At 40.3% G+C, this 18989-nt stretch overlaps 1 protein-coding gene across 1 annotated transcript; it reads left to right on the forward strand.

The window, feature by feature from the left end:
* Positions 1–9412: 9412 nt before the first annotated feature.
* Positions 9413–17684, forward strand: LOC137298738 (uncharacterized). The gene is made up of 5 exons (XM_067831016.1): positions 9413–9479; positions 12721–14334; positions 15519–15593; positions 17297–17381; positions 17627–17684. The coding sequence occupies exons 1-5, from the start codon at positions 9413–9415 to the stop codon at positions 17682–17684; spliced, it is 1899 nt and encodes a 632-aa protein (XP_067687117.1).
* The last annotated feature ends 1305 nt before the right edge of the window (positions 17685–18989 follow it).

Below are 18989 nucleotides of genomic sequence, written 5' to 3' on the forward strand. Positions count from 1 at the left end.
TGCTCTCGTGGACTTGACATTTAACACTCCGGAATGCCATCATGTCGTTGACAGTTAACACTGAGGAATGCCATCATGTAGTTGACAGTTAACCCTGAGGAATGCCATCATGTAGTTGACAGTTAACACTGAGGAATGCCATCATGTAGTTGACAGTTAACCCTGAGGAATGCCATCATGTAGTTGACAGTTAACCCTGAGGAATGCCATCATGTAGTCGATATTCACCTCACAATTGACCGGTCACCAATCAAGAATGATAATCATAACAAACAATCGTTTTATTCAGCAGAAGTGTTTCAGGCCGAAGTACACAGATATTCCTAAGTACACAGATATAACATTAATTTTAAGAATAAGTTGTGTATCATTACAGGCTTACATGTAATAGTGAATAAATATATCTTTAAATAGTTTGGAGCACGTCTCTTTCTGGAAGACAGCTGTTAGCACTGACGTCGAAAGGTATTTTTCTAATATATTTTGACGAATATCTACGTACACTGGACGTTTATACAGAAAGTACAATTCATCTTAATGCAATTTACCTTCTATATAATGACTGTGATGTGAAACACTTTTACGTCTTCCATTATTCTTACCGGGCGGTGGGGTAGCCTGGTGACTGAAGAGTTCGCTTGTCACGCCTATGGCCCGAGTACGATTCCTACATGGGCACAATGTGTGAAGCCCATTTCTGGTGTCCCCGCCATGATGTTGCGAGAATGTTGCTATTCGTGAACAAAGGCGTGAACAATTTCGTATATTGTTTTCAGATAGTTTATTTAAATGTAACCCTTGTCAGTCCAGGCTGTATATTTAAATGTTTTTTCTGTTAAGGTTATTCTGGTTTATACACTTATATACACAAAGGTATTGCGGGGACTATGCACATATAATTAATCTCAAACTTGATAACAGCGTGCAAGGAAACAGAATTTTGTTGTGCACACTGGGCAAACACTAAACGAGGCCTTACGAAGTTTTTCAGTGCATGAACAACTAAGGCGTGGCGCGTACGCGGTAATAATCATGTCTTGGAAATCTATGTAATCAGAAACCAATTACTAGCTAACTATTAAACTAAAGCAAGTAGAGAGACAGACCCCCGGGTCTTTACGTGAGCTGTTCAACATCATACTATTCAGCTCAGAGAAATGTTTCTGTAGAGATGGCATTCAAATTTCTAACTGACACTGGTGAATATACACTGGTGAATCTTTTCTTGACATGGTTGAATGCATGTAGATGCCCATGGGAAAGTTCGGTGTGAGGAAAGCGCACAAGCACACGCGTGTCTGGTTGCAACGGTGTGGTGATGATATTCACAAAAAGCATCACTGGTTTATCTGGTCCAGAATCGACAGTTTCCAAACTGCTGTCCGACTGCCAGTTTGCTGGCGACATGAAAAGATTTTGAAAAAAAACCCCAGAAATGTACTGGAAGTTCACAGCGAGTACTGTGCGGCAGCACATTCTGGACACTTGACATAGTAAAGTAACTCAGTGCCGACTGACCCTAAAGCCGATCATCTGGCAGATCAACAACGTGTAGATAATATCATTTGTAAATGTATTGTTAACATGACGAGAGTGGGGATTGAACTGCCACTGGAACCATCCTTTGGAAAGACTCAGCGAGACCACCTTGATGGTGTGCCGTGTGAATATGCGTGCAGTGTTATTTGGGTGCGTGTGGGTGTGCGTGCGTTGTATAATCACTCAAAGTTTCTCTGCAGAAGCTGCATGGGACCGAACGTGGTGTAGAAATGGAATTCATTTCTTATTAGTATATTGGGTGTGGACAAATTATGTGTATCACAACATGTAGGATCGCACAGTTGCATATTAATCATGTAATAACTGAAGCAATCATATTACAAAATAAAAATGAAGACGTTAACGCTAAAAATGTAGCAGTGTGCATGGTAATGCTTACTGCTACACCCTTTGCTATGGTTTAGCATAGTCATGATGAATGTAAACACTTCTTTGCACATTAGCAGGGATCCATCTCCCATCCTCCAACCCCCCCTCCAAAAAATAATCAGAAAACGAACACACACACACACACACACACACACACACACACACACACACACACACACACACACACACACACACACACACACACACACACACACACACACACACACACACATGAGATTTGAGAAATTGTAAACCCGTGAAGTCGTGCGCATGCCCGAGGTGGTTTTCATTTTCATTTTTCCAAAACAAAATTCATGACTTATTGTTTTAATGCTCAGCCTGATCCCTGAAAATAGCATATTGTATTGTGCCTATTCTTTTGTCAGAAGCTGAATGGAGTTTCTGGAAAATTCTGTTTTTGAGAATTACATTGTGAATAATTTGAATTATAATTATGAAAGTAGGTGTTGGAAGTGAGCGCTAAACAAAGTTCATTGCACATTGTTTGTATTTGGGGAATGACCAAGCTTCTTTAATAACCATACCATGTGTTGAAGATCAATGCATAAAGGTTCACCTTGAAAGGACAGGTGGAAAGACATTGGAAATACCTTTTATCTGTCGGTTTTACAATAAATGAAGATAGGGCGCCGGCGTGTATCAATGCCGGCATGTTACGGATGCTGGACCAATCGCCTGTGGTTACAAACACGCGGGTCGTATCAAATTTGAATGTACAATTTACATGATGGTGTTAGTAACGGATGATGCCTGTATTACTAACCAAACTGAAAGGAAAGCAGATGTGACAATTTAGCGACAGTTTATTCTTGGAAAGTAATTCAATTATTAATGCTTGAACACCAAAGGAAGAATTGTTAGATAAATGTTTAGAGAAAGCACACAATAAGTCACATGATAATGAGTGACTGAATGCGTGTTATGCATTATCGATAGTTTAGTAATATTTATATAAATCTTAAGTTATTTGTAGATTGAACTATACAGTTCCTATTCACTTTCACCTTCTTTTCTGTAAATCTGCGTCTTATCTTACCATCTACTTGATATTACAAGGAAAACTTTCTACGAAAAGTTTGGTATCATCTGAAAGATGGTTGTGAGACTGAACTAGGTATACATGACTGCAACGTACACTTTATACTTTCAATGGTATAAATCCTATTTTACATTAGTCTGATGCAATGCAACTGTTGCGTACATCCTTTGGGAATGTACTTTTAGTCTTTGAATACCATACTTATTATTTATATGCAGTCGATGCAGTGTATGTTGTTTTATCACACATTTTGACTGTATATGGCTGCAACTTACACCTTATATGAGTATACTTTCAGCATGTGACTAGTGTTTCATCGCACAGCGAAGATGGGATACGACTTCAGCTTACACCTTACAGTAATATACTTTCAGCTTGCCAGTAGTGTTTTATCACGCTGCAGTTGACATCATGTAAGGGACACTCTATATCAAAGACGTCTTTATATCACACATTCCGGTGCAACACTGCAACATGCATGTAATATAGCAGTTAGTCTGAACTACAGTCAAATACGAGGTTACACGTACTGTATATTAAGGGGCTAACCTTTCTACAAGATGAGCGTTAGTCAACTCATCTCCTAACACGCGCTTTCAGTTCACCATGAAAAAACATTTTCCGAAACATTGATTTCAGCTGAGCAGTAGTTGTCAGAAGTAAGCGTCACTGGTTGGGTAGTTTTCGTTATATGTAATAACAGCTGAAAGGGGTGTGACAACGGACTCCCTCCTCTGGAGCACGGGGTAAATGAGAACAGTTCTTCTGTGCTGTAATTTTCATTCCGATTGTGGTGATCAGACCTATGTTCGGCGTTATTGAATAGCTGACAGACAGTCTTGAATACCTCTCGTCACAACGCTCGACAATGGCAGTTTATTTCGGCAGTCAATGCATACCCGCCCCAATGGCTCCACTGACCTCAAGAATCGGTACAACAGATACCCCAAACAGCTAACTGTTACAGAACGTCACCAGATTATGTTCGTTTCTAAAGAATATGTTACCTGAGTTGGATTATGACGCATCCGTAATGTATGTTTACTTACGTCAAACTGTTACTTGCATCTAAAACACCCAAAACCGTGCTCTAAATGAAAACATGACTATGTTTAATGTCCCGTACATGGCAAAGTGGGTGCTTTCATGTCTCGTGGTTGTTGACGAAGGCAGAGAAATTAGTAATTCAAAGCATTATGCTCTGTGGACATGTCTGAATGTGTCCGTTCTGGATTTTGAATTTGAATGTCAGCTTTTCAACATTGGAGTCATTGCAAACTCCAGGTCTAGATAGCACAGAAAATTGATTTTATGAAACGTTAATGCATTGTATATCCTTTTGACGCTGGAACATTAACATTTATCTAATTACCGTGCACAGGCAATTGTGATCTTACGCCATTAATTACTGATTTGCTACATTTTTTCAAAACATGACAAGCTAATAGTGCATAACGGAACCAAGACTACGGGCCGCTAGTTTCTCCTTTAAATTTCTCGCAGTGAAAACACCTGAATCCGTGCTCTAATCAAGTCTGATGTCCTGTATATGGCAAAGGAGACTGCTCTCGTATATTTGACGAAGGGGAGAAATAAATAATTCAAGGCGTTATGCACTACTAGTATTTATATATATGGATATGGCTACTCTTACGAGTTTGAATGTCAGCGTTTTTCACATTGATCGTCACGATATGATTGAGGTGTTGCCAGCAAGGTGTTAAACTATTACCTCACTTTTTCACTTTGGAGTATTTGCAAAGCCTACATATATTGTCAGTGTACCCATCGCAGAAAATGCATATTATATCAAGACGACGTTATGCATTATATTTACTCTTGGCTCTAACATATTTAAATATAATGTTATAGCGCTTCCTGGGAATTGTGTCGTTAGGGAATTAATCATTCCTTTCCAACATTATTATAAACGTTGTAAATGTATAATGGAGTTAAGATGATGTGCTGTCAATGGACTTTTTAAGATTATTGAGTATTTGAGTTTTAAGCAATATTCCAGCAATATCACGGCACGGGACACCAGGATACGGACGCCAGTAATATTGAATCCTTGAAACATAAAACTGGCACTTGGTTGTAATTATTTACAGGTCCAATACTTGTGTGTATCATCAATTCAAACCGTCAGTGATTTACGTTCGATTTATATACTCATTCCAAATAACCCCATATTATATGCAAACCAGTCTCAACTGTCATTACGTTGTTGGCAGCCGTGTGACCCTCGAGTTACTTTGGCTATATGCAAATCAGCTGTCATTACGTTGTTGGCAATCGTGTGGTCGTGTGTTGACCCTCGGGTACTTTGACGAGGGGCACAATAATACAGATAAATGAATGGGTGATTAAACGTAAAATAGCTGAATATATGGACCCGTGATATGTGTTGTTACAGTTAAACATTTGCCGTGTCCTTAGGTGTAAGAAATTCCCCAGAACCAACAAAATATAACACTGAGAAGTCTGATATTTTCAATAATTTGCTTAAACAGAAAGCAAGATACAGTGATCCACAACAGAGGTTTTATGTTCAATGCATCTGAATCAAATCTAAATCTGACTGTAAGGGGTCAGGTAGCGGTTATATATGTCAAGCGTTGACAAAGAGGCATGTTGACATACTCTAGTTAATCTGAGTGTGTCCAGGTGTCGTCAACACGATAGTCAGCCTTTATATACAAAGTCACTGATTCCTGAACGTTCCAGCAGGTTCCACTTCACTATATCAATATCACATGCTGCCCGAGCAAGGACCGTTGAGAAACAACTCAAACGGACAGAGGCCTGTGACAGCTGTGATTGGATGAAATAGTGTAAGATGTGTATGTGTTTTAAAAGCACATCCACCCTGTTATTAAAACTGACCACAATTTTAAGTATTTAGTGCTGTCATTTTTATCACCATGGGTTATGCTTATGTGTGTACATATATTTTGAAGTAGGTGACATTCGGTGCGGAGCTGGGGGTTGATGTGTTCCGCTTCCTGTGCTTGGCAACTTGTGTTTTATTGTAGCTGAGAGGCCAGACTGTGCCCATGTGTACATGGAATGGCTGTTGATAGCCTGGATATTTTTTAAAAAAATATAAGGTTACTATAGAAGTCTATGGGAAAACATTTGGTGTTGTGTAACCAGTAAAGCACAGAACCTTCGCCATGTTTCGCGATCGACAAGTCAAAAAGAAAGCCAATGGGGGGTAACTCTAAAGTTCTACCTTAAAGGCCTGACGCTAAAATATTAATAGCACTGAACATTTATGATAAGAAATGTAATCCAAATTAATCATCACTCAAAACAATAAACGTTGTGACCCAATAATAATTAGTACTTAATTAATAGCAGAATTTAAAGAAAAAGTGTTCATCGTTTTTGCCGAATGAATCAAACAAATATATCTTGTTCGATGGCCGAATCACTGGCCAAACCAAAATACGTCGAAAGATACTACTCACTGTTTCCAGTGGTCGTTATTCCTAACACCATATAAAACTTTGGCAAGGTATGTTAGTGACGTGACAGCTAAAAAGCCGACATTAGTCGCATACAGGCAAACGTGCACACACGCTAGCACACGTATGCATGCACACACGCACTTCCACACCTCCGGATTATGGCGAATGGACCTTATTGAACCTCTTTTCTCATTATATTTTGAAAAGCAATCAAAGAATAATAATAAACGAAACATCGTTATAGGCAACACAGCTACTGCGAATCGTGGCCGAGGTATCGAAACCTTCCTCGTTGCTTGAGGGTAAAGTATGTGGATACAGGCTCTTCACAGTTACATACAATTCAGGTTTTGAAATGCACGCATACTTGTTTAGTGACTTGAGGCATATTCTCCAAAACGCTTTGATAAAATCTCATAGAAAGCTGGTGTAGCTGTTTAGGTCTGCAAATGCCCCTGTTAAAAGTAAACTTGGAAAGTTTCTTTTTTCAGAAGTGAAATTACGCTATGCGGTTTTGTTTGTGGAAGTTCAGTAGCGTACAAACATGTAATCATTCCTACCTCGGAATCATTAAGTCCCGTGTGTCCCGAAATGATAATAGTTGTATCATATAGAAATCACTGTCAGTGATATCGTAATTATAGGTACGTGTCCCTATTAACGCATGTGAACGCCAAACACCAGCAAACAATCATTATTTGTGAAGTCATGCGTGATGAAGTTTTCCTGATGAAGGTCTGCCTGTTAATGGGGGATGCGATCTGTGTCGAGATTGTCATAGACTTAACACTCTGTAGGTGTGTCAGATGTCTTATTTGTCTCTTTTCACTTCTACTTGTCAATGCCAGAAACAGCCATGGTTCGCTGTTTGGGCGTTCGTTGATCATATCTGTATTGTTCGGCTCGTGCTCACTGTTTTGCAGGTATCACGGGACCCTGGTTGTGAAATATGCAAAGATGAATTATATATACATGACTAATAAATATATGAAGGGTTGGCAAACAGGTCTCATATCATCGATGAAATATTCCCATCTTCTCCTTGCGCAACTGACAGAGTATTTTGTAACAGATATAATTTTGACAATGGTAATTATTTACTGACAGGATCAGAAACGTTAGTGACGTGGTGATTTGGGCATACAGGTCCAAGGGCTATACACATAGACTGAGACAAGCTTGTAATGGCACGCTGTGCACTTTGACGCTCAATAGTGACTGTTAGAATGTTGATGTTGTGACTATATATACGTAAGAAGACACGTACACACGCATACACACATTACATCCATCGATCCATCGATCCATCCATCCATCCATCCATCCATCCATCCATCCATGTACGGAAAATCCATTCCCAACAACAACCACACATTCGCAATCCCAAGCCCAACCCCCATATATACACACGTACGGAGATTCTTAAATCGGGGCGAAATATCATTCATTGAAAATATTTCACACATCGCCCTAGACGCATGATCATTGACTGAACTACTCATGGATGTGTATACAGACTTGTTAGAAAGATAGACGTGTCCGACATCTACTATTAGGGTTGCCCAACAAAACTGCTTTACAGGTATTTACCGGTTCAGACATGAAATCGATGCGTATTGCGATGGCCTGATCGAAAATTAGTTCTTCAAAATGCATTGGAAAAATTCGTAACTTTCTGAAATCCTCGAAGATTTCCTTTTTTTCACAACTTGTCGTCTTAAGTTTTGTTCAGGTGTTATATTTTGGATCTGAATGATATAAGTATTTGCCCATTAATGACCAGTGATCTCTGACTTATGCTGTAAAGTCAAGTTGCTGGTTAAAATCTTGGGGCTTCCTTTGACAGAGGAGAAACTAGTTCAAACTAGTAGCCACATTGATGATGTCAAACTGTTCTTCTCCAAATAGTTTTTTTTTGACATGTTTAAAAGTCGTCACTAAAGCTTAATCAAGCATAGCGACTTTGTTGTGTTTTTGCTCTATAAATCAAGCATTAACAGGATTATATGTAATTTACTGTGAGCACAATATTCTTGCAATATAGTATTAAAATACGTATCTCAATAAATGCTTTCACATCTCAGTATATAGCAAGGGTGAAAATGCAGCATCTTCGCCTATCCGTCAGCGCCATTTTGCCATTCACAAAACCAGGAACAATCTACAACTGTTAGAGCCTCCCTGACTAACCCAACTCAAACCCTCTACATTTCATAAATAGTGCACATTCTTCTTGCTATTGCTTTTCAAACACTGTACTGGTTCGGCCGTTTTACTATGTGTAAATTGTTTAACAATGAACACCATTATCAAATGGCTGTATTTATGGTCGTGGGTATTCACAACATACCACTTATGTTTCCATTAATATCCATATTTCTTTCACATACGGTAAGTCTGTGTTACCATACTGTCCCGGTAGGTAAACAGAGCCATGCCCGTCGTTCAGGCGAGTTCACGCATCCACTCATTTTCATCCCTGTTACAACATGGGGTCATACAAGGGTGGTGCTTATACCTACGTCATGTATTTACCCAAACGCGCACCGAGCTGCTTTGTCGTCAAGTATTCTCCACCGAGTACACACAGCTGACGTGTTGATATCCAGCTCCTTGTTGTACAGTAACACATAACTGATACACATATGATGTAATGATCACTCACAAGTATGAGAAATGTGGAGATCCATTTACATAGCATCCTTTCCTGACACGAATGTCCTACCCTTGTGTTACCCGGTTGCCAATATACGGGTGCAGTGTTTGGTTAGGGCGAAGCGTGTTTTTCAACGCATATATGTAATGAATAGGCCGAGACAAGCCTCTCTTCATCTTTCTATATCCCCCATTTAAGATCATTGTGCACAAACTGTTATTTTACCAAATATAGCTGCATTAAGGCTGGGAAAATCTTCTGGTGTAATGGCGACCCGACACGGATAGATACAAGATGGTTGCGCATCGACTGATGTTGGTTATCTATGTCCTTTCTTTCACCGTGCTAGCTCAATTTAACGGTGGGTTTTTATTGTTTTACTACCTTAAAGAAGATGAACATACCCGTATGTATGTATGTATGTATGTATGTATGTATGTATGTATGTATGTATGTATGTATGTATGTATGTATGTATGTATGTATGTATGTATGTATGTATGTATGTATGTATGTATGTATGTATGTATGTATGTATGTATGAGTTCAGTTTTACGCCGCACCTAGCAATATTTCAGATGTATGGCGGCGGTATAGTTATAATCAAGTCTGCTCAACACAATCCAGTGATCAGTAGCATAATCATCGATCTATGCAAGTGAGAAAGGTGGCACGTGTCAAACACATCATAGAGCCTGACCACCCGATCTCGTTTTAAGTCTCTTACAACAAGCATGTGTTACTGAAGACTACTGCTAACCCGGATCGTGGTGGGTCTGATATGGTGAGATGAACACAGGTATGTTTCAGGGAAAAAGCTATGTTTATGCTTCGACAGACAGTCAGGGTGAGATGCACACAGTTATGTTTTAGGGAAATAGCTGTAGTAATGTTTTGACAGATTGATAGGGTGAGATGCACACAGATATGTCACAGGGAAATAGCTTTAGTAATGTTTTGACAGAGTGATAGGGTGAGGTGCACACATGTATGAGTACTAATGCTTCAGGAAGATAGATATCGTAATGCTTGAGTGAGTGACTGAGCACGTTTAGTTTTACAGCGCTTCTAGCAACATTCCAGCAATATTACAACGAGGGACACAATGGATGTAGGTATGCTTCAAGGAGATGTATGTAGGTACGCTTCAAGGTGATGGATGAAGGTATGCTTCAAGGTGATGGATGTAGGTATGCTTCAAGGTGATGGATGTAGGTATGCTTCAAGGTGATGGATGTAGGTATGCTTCAAGGTGATGTATATTGGTATGCGTCAAGGTGATGTATGTAGGTATGCTTGAAGGTGATGTATATTGGTATGCGTCAAGGAGATGTATGTAGGTACGCTTCAAGGTGATGGATGAAGGTGTGCTTCAAGGTGATGGATGAAGGTGTGCTTCAAGGTGATGGATGTAGGTATGCTTCAAGGTGATGTATATTGGTATGCGTCAAGGAGATGTATGTAGGTATACTTCAAGGTGATGGATGTAGGTATACTTCAAGGTGATGTATATTGGTATGCTTCAAGGTGATGGATGAAGGTATGCTTCAAGGTGATGGATGCAGGTACGCTTCAAGGTGATGGATGAAGGTATGCTTCAAGGTGATGTATGTAGGTATGCTTCAAGGTGATGGATGTAGGCATACTTCAATGAGCTAGATGTAGGTATGCTTCAAGGTGATGTATATTGGTATGCTTCAAGGTGATGTATATTGGTATGCGTCAAGGAGATGTATGTAGGTACGCTTCAAGGTGATGGATGAAGGTATGCTTCAAGGTGATGGATATAGTATGCTTCAAGGTGATGGATGTAGGTATGCTTCAAGGTGATGGATATTAGCATGCTTCAAGGTTATGGATGTAGGTATGCTTCAAGGTGATGGATATTAGTATGCTTCAAGATGATGGATGTAGGCATACTTCAAGGAGCTAGATGTAGGTATGCTTCAAGGTGATGTATATTGGTATGCTTGAAGGTGATGTATATTGGTATGCGTCAAGGAGATGTATGTAGGTATGCTTCAAGGTGATGGATGAAGGTATGCTTCAAGGTGATGGATATAGTATGCTTCAAGGTGATGGATGTAGGCATACTTCAAGGAGCTAGATGTAGGTATGCTTCAAGGAGATGTATATTGGTATGCTTCAAGGTGATGTATATTGGTATGCGTCAAGGAGATGTATGTAGGTACGCTTCAAGGTGATGGATGAAGGTATGCTTCAAGGTGATGGATATAGTATGCTTCAAGGTGATGGATGTAGGTATGCTTCAAGGTGATGGATATTAGTATGCTTCAAGATGATGGATGTAGGCATACTTCAAGGAGCTAGATGTAGGTATGCTTCAAGGTGATGTATATTGGTATGCGTCAAGGTGGATACAGTTTTGAGTCATGGACATGGATACAGGAAGGATGTAGTTATGATTAGGGGTGATGGATATTGTTATGCTTCGAGAAGACGGATACAGTAATGATTTATGAAGACGGATGCAGTTATGCTTCAAGGAGACAGATGTAGGTATGCTTCAAGGAGATGAATATAGTTATGTTTCAAGGTGATGAATACATGTATGCTTCAATGAGATGGATATATCTATGCTTCAAGGAGATGGGGGTAGTTATGCTCCAAGGAGAGGGATACAGTTATGCGGAAATGAGATAGATAGATGTAGGTGTGCTTTACAGAAATGGATATGGCTCTGCCAGTCAATTCAGGGCCGTAGGTAGACCAGGGGGCAGAAGGGCAGTTGTCGATAGTGTGTCCACCGATCTACTGAATGGAAACATTTCTACGCATACTAAATAATCATGATGTGCACGGTTTGGCTTAAATATGAACACTACACACAAGCTAACGCGTACATGAGGGTGTGCAGATAAACATACCCCGAATTCACATAAGGGATGACAGAGACACCTGGTTGACGACTACTGTCAACAGTGTTACGCCCAGTTGGTTTCCCGTGTCGTCCGTATACTTTTAGAAATTCGGCCAGTGACATTGGGCACATTTTACGTACAAACGACGGGGTCCATGTTCAACCAAATAAAACACAATTACACTTAACATTTTTCTTGAAGCGTTATGTTTATAGAAAACGAGGGAAAAAAACATCAATATACCTGTCAAAACACTATTTCCACGTCAATGTGCATTGTATGCCTACTGATGGTTACACTGTGCCATCCACAACCATATATATCTGCAAAGGGGCTTTTTTCATTCAGTCCTTCAGTATCGTATTGCTCAGGTTCTATGTATCCACGTACTGATCACACGTGCTTCTGTGTGATTGAAACGGGTTAGCCCATTATGTGTTATGAGTACATCGGTTTTGCATATACTTTGTTCCGAGCAGTCGAGTTGAGCAAATGTTCCTGTGATCAACTGTTATCCCTTAGACCACTTGGGTAAGCTTTACCTGTTGGTTGGCAGTAAATAGTAACAATAATTGCTCGCACAGACGCACGCATGCTCACACGCTCGCACGAACGAACGCACACAATTGCCCATGTAACGATCAGCGTCTTCAATATGAAAATGGACATATGTATGCTGTTGTAATAACCACTCTTTATTTTTCCATTGCGCCAATAAAGGCCAAAATACGACGGGCTTTCTTCATCCCACATCAACTCCTGCAATTCCCCAGGGAAATTCTCCTCGAAATACCACGTCAGCAGGCCCAGTGTTGCGAACAAATGGGCAACGGAATGGTACTTCAGCAGACAAGGTGCCATCCTCACCACCAGAAAGCTCCGCTTCATCATCATCATCAACAACAACATCATCATCATCAGTAGCAGCAGCAACAACTACAACAACAACCGCAACCAGTGTTTCTGCAACAACCAAGAATGTTCCTACGATGCCAGAGACTTCTTCTCCAACGAACACTATTAATATGCCAACAACTGTGTCAATTTCGCTGGCAACCCAGAATATCACTAGTCCAGTGATTTTGTCCAGTGTTTCGCCAACCAAGAATACTACTAGTCCAGCGACTGTGTTAGGTTCAGAGACTGTGTCCAGTTCTATGTCAACCAAGAATATTGCAAAACCAGTGACTGTGTCGAGTTCGTTTGCAACCCAAAATACTACTAGTCCAGTGACTGTGTCAAGTTCTTTGGCAACGAAGAGTATTACCAGTTCAGACACTGTGTCGAGTTCTTCGTCAACCCAGAATATTACTGGTCCAGTGACCCTGTCCACCTCAACTACGAATGCTACTATGAAAGCAGTGTCATTGTCGAGTTCTTCAACATCAACTAATGTCACCATGCCGGGAACTGCGTCCAATCCTTCGCTAACAAGGAACACTAACACTCCAGTGACTGTGTCAAGTTCTTTAGCAAAGCAGAACATTACCAGTACAGATACTGTGTCCAGTTCTTTGACAACCAAGAATATTGCCATGCCGGTGACTGTGCCGAGTTCCTTGGGAACGGAGAGCGCCACCAGTTCAGAATCTGTATCTAGTTCTATGGTAACCGTGAATATTTCTAACCCGGCAAATGTGTCGAGTTCTTTAGCAACACACAGCATTTCCAGTTCAGAGAGTGCGGCGAGTTCCTCAATATCCACTGATGTTATGCCACTCACTGCGTCCAGTTCTTCGTTAACCAAGAATGACACTAGGCCAGTGACTATGTCGATATCCTCGGTAATCAGCAAGATGACACTGCCAGTGATTGTATCGACCTCAACCACTGTCAACACTGAGCCAGCTACTGAATCAGAAAAACGACCTACGTCATCCTCCGTGATTATGAAAGACAAAACATCCATCGCATCTCCTAGTACAGATGTACCAGAACCTTCAGCAACTCCAGAAACTACAAAGTCGGGTGTCACTACTGAAGGTACTTCGTCCACGTATACAAGGAAAATACAAAATAAAAACACATCACCATCGACGCCTGTTTCAGGAAAGATATCAGAACAAGTCGGGCGGTCTACATCTAGTCCAAATAACCCAGAATCAACTCGAGAAGACGCCTCTTCAAGCAACAAACCGGCACTGACATCAGAAACCCCAGGGTCAACGATTTCCCCAAGTGTATTAACTACCAAATCACCTTCAGCTTATACAACATCACTGCGGACTCACATGACATCAACCAAAGAACGCACGATTGCGGAAACACCGATAGTGACTCCAGTTAAAAATACATCCCCTGATACAACGCTGCCGACTCAGTCACGAAAAAACGGTAACCATTTGAAATGATAACTACCTACAACTACCCTTTGATGACTGAGGGGCAGGAGAGGTCCTGGCCAAACTAGACTTGTCGGAAGAGGCGACTTTTTGGATTGGTAGTTCAAGCTCGGTGACTTTGTTCATTTCCGTGCTGTCGTTCACATTGGGCTAGGATCGTAGCTTGTAATATCAATGTAATATTAATAATGTGTATAAATAATATATGCAGTTTATATTGCGGTAACCTCCACTTACAAAGTAAATGCTCATAGCGCTAACAGTCAAAGCAGGCATATATGACCGCGCATTATCCCAAACAGACCGCCGTCATACGGCTCGGGGCGTGTAGAAACATAGCTGTCAATATGTCTGAACACAACTTTTTGAATGGGCATCTACCAGATACCATCTACCACTGACGGAGTGAGTGAGTGAGAGAGTTTACTTTTACGCCGCTTTTAGCAAATTTCATTCCAGCAATATCACGGCGGGATACAACAGGAATGAGCTTTGTACGCATGTGGGGAATCGAACCAGGACCTTCAGCGTGAAGCTTCAAAGATAGGGTTACACCACCGCCCCAGGTATATTGAGGGAAGATTCGATATGAATATGATTATACATATAACACATAAAATATGTGCAGCGCAATGCATGATTTCATATTGAAGCTAAAACACTCCAGGGCGCTTCACAGAAAGAGTAACAAATGTTGGTGTATGAAGATATAAATAGATAGGTTTTACACCCTTTTTACAAATATCATACGATGTTGATTTTTCTCAGGTCGGATTGTAGATCGTTCAACAGGGTTGCTGCAATCGTATTGAAGCATCTGTCATCATATATTGCACTTCGTGTGATGGGCACAGTGATCATAGTTGCAAACTGTGATCGGTGAAATGCGAATCGAATGACGAGTTCCTTGAAATATGATTGAGCAGTGTTATGCAAGACCTTGTACGAGTACATCGGAGGTGGACTAGTAACCAATGCAAGGTGTTCTGTGACATGGTCGCATTGACGTGTGCGCGTAATGAGTCGCACTGTTCTGTCCCACTCTCTGCATGCGATCTGCGAGAGAATGTGGCTGTCCACGTGTTAACATATCCAGTCTAAACCTAACCTGAAGGTTGACTCTGTTTTTTCTTAATCTTTGAATGGTCTCAAACCAAAAGAAATTTTTTTTTCCAGAACGAGTCGTGGCAGATGTCAACGCCACTTCGAGCACAAAGTCAAAGGACAGTATGGAGGACAAAGAAGACAGACGTAAGTGAGCAACAATATAATATTTATATAGCCCTATAAAGACAACATGCATGTCTCTGTGTTACAAGTGTTATCAACCCTATACGATTCAACCCTGATTTACATAATACACGTTGACCAGCCATTTATATACCGGGCAAAATAAGTTAGGGATGCTGGTGTAATTTTAATGATTGATATCCTATCAACAGATAATACATAAATATGTCACTATTAATACTTTCAAAATTGACATATATCCCCAGCTACTTTTGTCCAGTATAAAGTTATAATTTTATATGATTCAAGCATTGTGAAACATTTAAGGATTGATTGTGTATTTCTTTCGTTTCGTTTGCACATTGGTTTTTAGTTTCATACTTCAATGCAACGAAAGAAATACACAGTCAATCCTTATAATTAAATTCAGCAACAAATACTATACCCTTTCAACAATATTTTCTTTAAACATAATCAAATTCATCGAAACAGATATCATTGTTACCACCGATTAACATTTTCGGTGTAAGAATTCGGTAATGGCGTGACATGACTCAGGTGACTCATTTACATAAAATGACAAGCCTACCAAACCATTAGCCAATCAGCATAGAGCACCCCCAAACAGCTGTCAATCAACCAAGCTAACATCGGTCGACGAATCAGAGTGGAACAACTCAACGTGACGTGTCCCGGTATCGGCAAAGTTTCAAGTTCAAACGTTTGAATTACTACCTGCGAACTGAAAGAGACAGTTTGAAAAGTGGGAATTGGAAATGAAGCCCGATGATAAGAAGTTAGTGGAACTGAGATTGTAGTATTTGCTCAAGCAGAAAGAGGATGTGATGTGACTGGGATTGCGATGCCATGAACTGATGTTCCAACCTGCGCATGCTCTTGTCGAGGCGTTGGAACGTTATTAACGTTCACGGATAATTTTGAGTTGTTTGTTTATGTTAACCACAATGTATCACATCAATCTTGACCCAAAGTTCATTAAGGTACCCGAGTACAAGGGAATTCCCTCGCTGTGTAAGGGTATTCCCCGACATTCCTCAGGTCCGAAAGTAGTCCGGTGCGGTGGGCGTGGCTTATTTTTTTCAGATTCATTGGGAAATGAACTCAAAAGAAATGTTCCCAGTTAACCAATCAGACTGCCAGAATTTTAATGAACACAATAAAAATTTAATTATACTGCAATTACTCTAAGTTTTCTACGGAGCGACTAGATGGATGAGGTGGAGAGGCTGATTGCGTGTTATCTCATCCTTATGACGTGGACTGATGTTCAAGGAGTCTGTCACTGGATTGTGTAGTTCAGGGCGGATTATTTACTGACAGACGCCCTAGAGTTGCGATAGTGCTGAGAGTAGATCACACACAAAATAAACTAAACATGCGCTAATGATACAAGATAACGTGGTCAGACACGGGAGTATGATTACATATATGCAATCATTACTTTAATGATACACATTATCTTCTGCAATTGCTCAATGCTCCAAGTGTTTGTTTATTTGCTGTTCTTGAATGGTTCTTTTATTATTTTTATTATTTTTTCACTTTTTTATATTTTACTGCACAGGCCGAGGGATTACATCAGATTAACAGCACACGACTTGATACCATGCAGATCATTACGCAGTTCATCCGTGGTTTGTTTTGTCCAGACACATACAGTCCTTTATCCTAAGGCTCTAATGTATCTCATGATTTCTTTCCAGAATTGTTTTACATTGCCATGGGCATCATGGTTGGTACATGCGTACTCGTTCTGGCCGTGGCTGTAATTACCTACTTCACGCACAGGTGCGTCTTTCTTTCATCATTTGATCGTCTTTCTTTCATCATTTGATCATTATTTCACTTTTTCCTGTTCATGGATACTGTTCCATGCTAGTAGTTGCCTGTCATTACAACACTGAAAATTAGCAAAACGTTTCTTCACGAACAATGTCTGTTCTTTACCTGTGTATAGCAAGTGGAAACATACAGTTCGTCATGGAAGAGATCAGCCATTGCTGCAAGTTAATAACACGAATCTTTGCTTTCAGGGAATTGCCAGCTCGAGTGGATATAAGAAAGTTCTCGTCTTTCACGTCAAACGCCTGATTGCCCTGACCCACATAACACATTGTTATTTGTGAGAGAATGGTGATGAGGATGGTTCAAGGTCTCATAGTTGTTGTGATAAGTGTATATGCTCACTGACTCCATGTTATTGACACACAGCGGCGGGTAGACTGTTCACAACCAGTTGTCTGTTTACATTCGAGACTGAAACGTGAAGTACGCTATATATAATATAAATGTCTTTAGTACGTACATTCAACATTTAGAAAAGATTAATTATTCATCTTGGATACATTCAATTTTGTTACATCATTCAGTCACGAAACACCAATCACATCTTTTACATGAATGTGTAGTTTAGGTATTTGGAGTATTGTGCACTTTCTGTTTTTTCTCCATCTTTAAATTTGTTTAGAGGTTAGAATGTAAGGGAAAAGATGTCAGCTAGCACCCCTACTTATGTACTGTAGATATACACGTAAAGCCCTAATGTACTCGATGGAACTGATGGCTGACATTTACAAAAACAGCGGAAACAGTAAATGTATTCTTCTGAATTTACCAGTTGTTCTTATTTCTTGTCTTTTTGTTACGGACAGAGCAGACAGACTTCATGTCTATAGGTTCAAATGTTCACATCATAGACGTACCCACGAATTTCAAATAACAGGGGATGGGGTTGGATGGGTTCATTGAGTTAGAAACCAATGAACCCCTTTGGCTCCACCAATGCTAAACATTCATTTTAATGTGTTCGCAGTTAAACCTTAGATCCACCAGTGCGACATCAGTCGTAACTATGATAGACAGCGCTTTCAGATCAATTATATGAGGAAACTTTGATGAATAAGAATCATTCCTTTGACCACATGTAGCTACAGTCAAATGGGCGTACTCATGGTAACACGAGGAATGGATAAACGTGTCATTGGCTACCAAACTGGAACCGTGATCTCGGACTTAATGATTGAAGCAAGCCTCAAAATGTCGCTACTTCCCAGTCCAGACGACACCAGTGTCACGAATACCGCCACTTAACCTCACGTCCTGGAGCGAGACGATGAAGTGGTTACAAAGCATAGTTTCCAAGCGATCATGCAGGAATATCTGAAGCCATGTGATATCGAAATTTGACCATCAATGAAAGTGTATCTCAGGATATGTGCCAGAATAGAAAACCAGTTAAGTACAATTAGTTGCTTTGGAGGTACAGGTGTCCTTTCACGCCAGCTAGACATTATCGATTCCAGCAACCTAGGTTTGCCATGAGAGGGGAGTAGGGCTCATTGTCTTGGTTTACTCATGCTATCGTATCCCTATTGCATTGATCGATACTCATGCTGT

Source organism: Haliotis asinina, chromosome 10, assembly GCF_037392515.1.
Source record: "Haliotis asinina isolate JCU_RB_2024 chromosome 10, JCU_Hal_asi_v2, whole genome shotgun sequence".
NCBI lineage: Eukaryota > Metazoa > Mollusca > Gastropoda > Lepetellida > Haliotidae > Haliotis > Haliotis asinina.

Bases quoted from the DNA above. Each gene is read 5' to 3' on its own strand.
- LOC137298738 (XM_067831016.1), top strand. From the start codon at position 9,413: ATGGTTGCGCATCGACTGATGTTGGTTATCTATGTCCTTTCTTTCACC. The intron at 9,480-12,720 runs GTGGGTTTTTAT...GCGCCAATAAAG, and splicing joins CGTGCTAGCTCAATTTAACG to GCCAAAATACGACGGGCTTT. The intron at 15,594-17,296 runs GTAAGTGAGCAA...ATTTCTTTCCAG, and splicing joins GGAGGACAAAGAAGACAGAC to AATTGTTTTACATTGCCATG.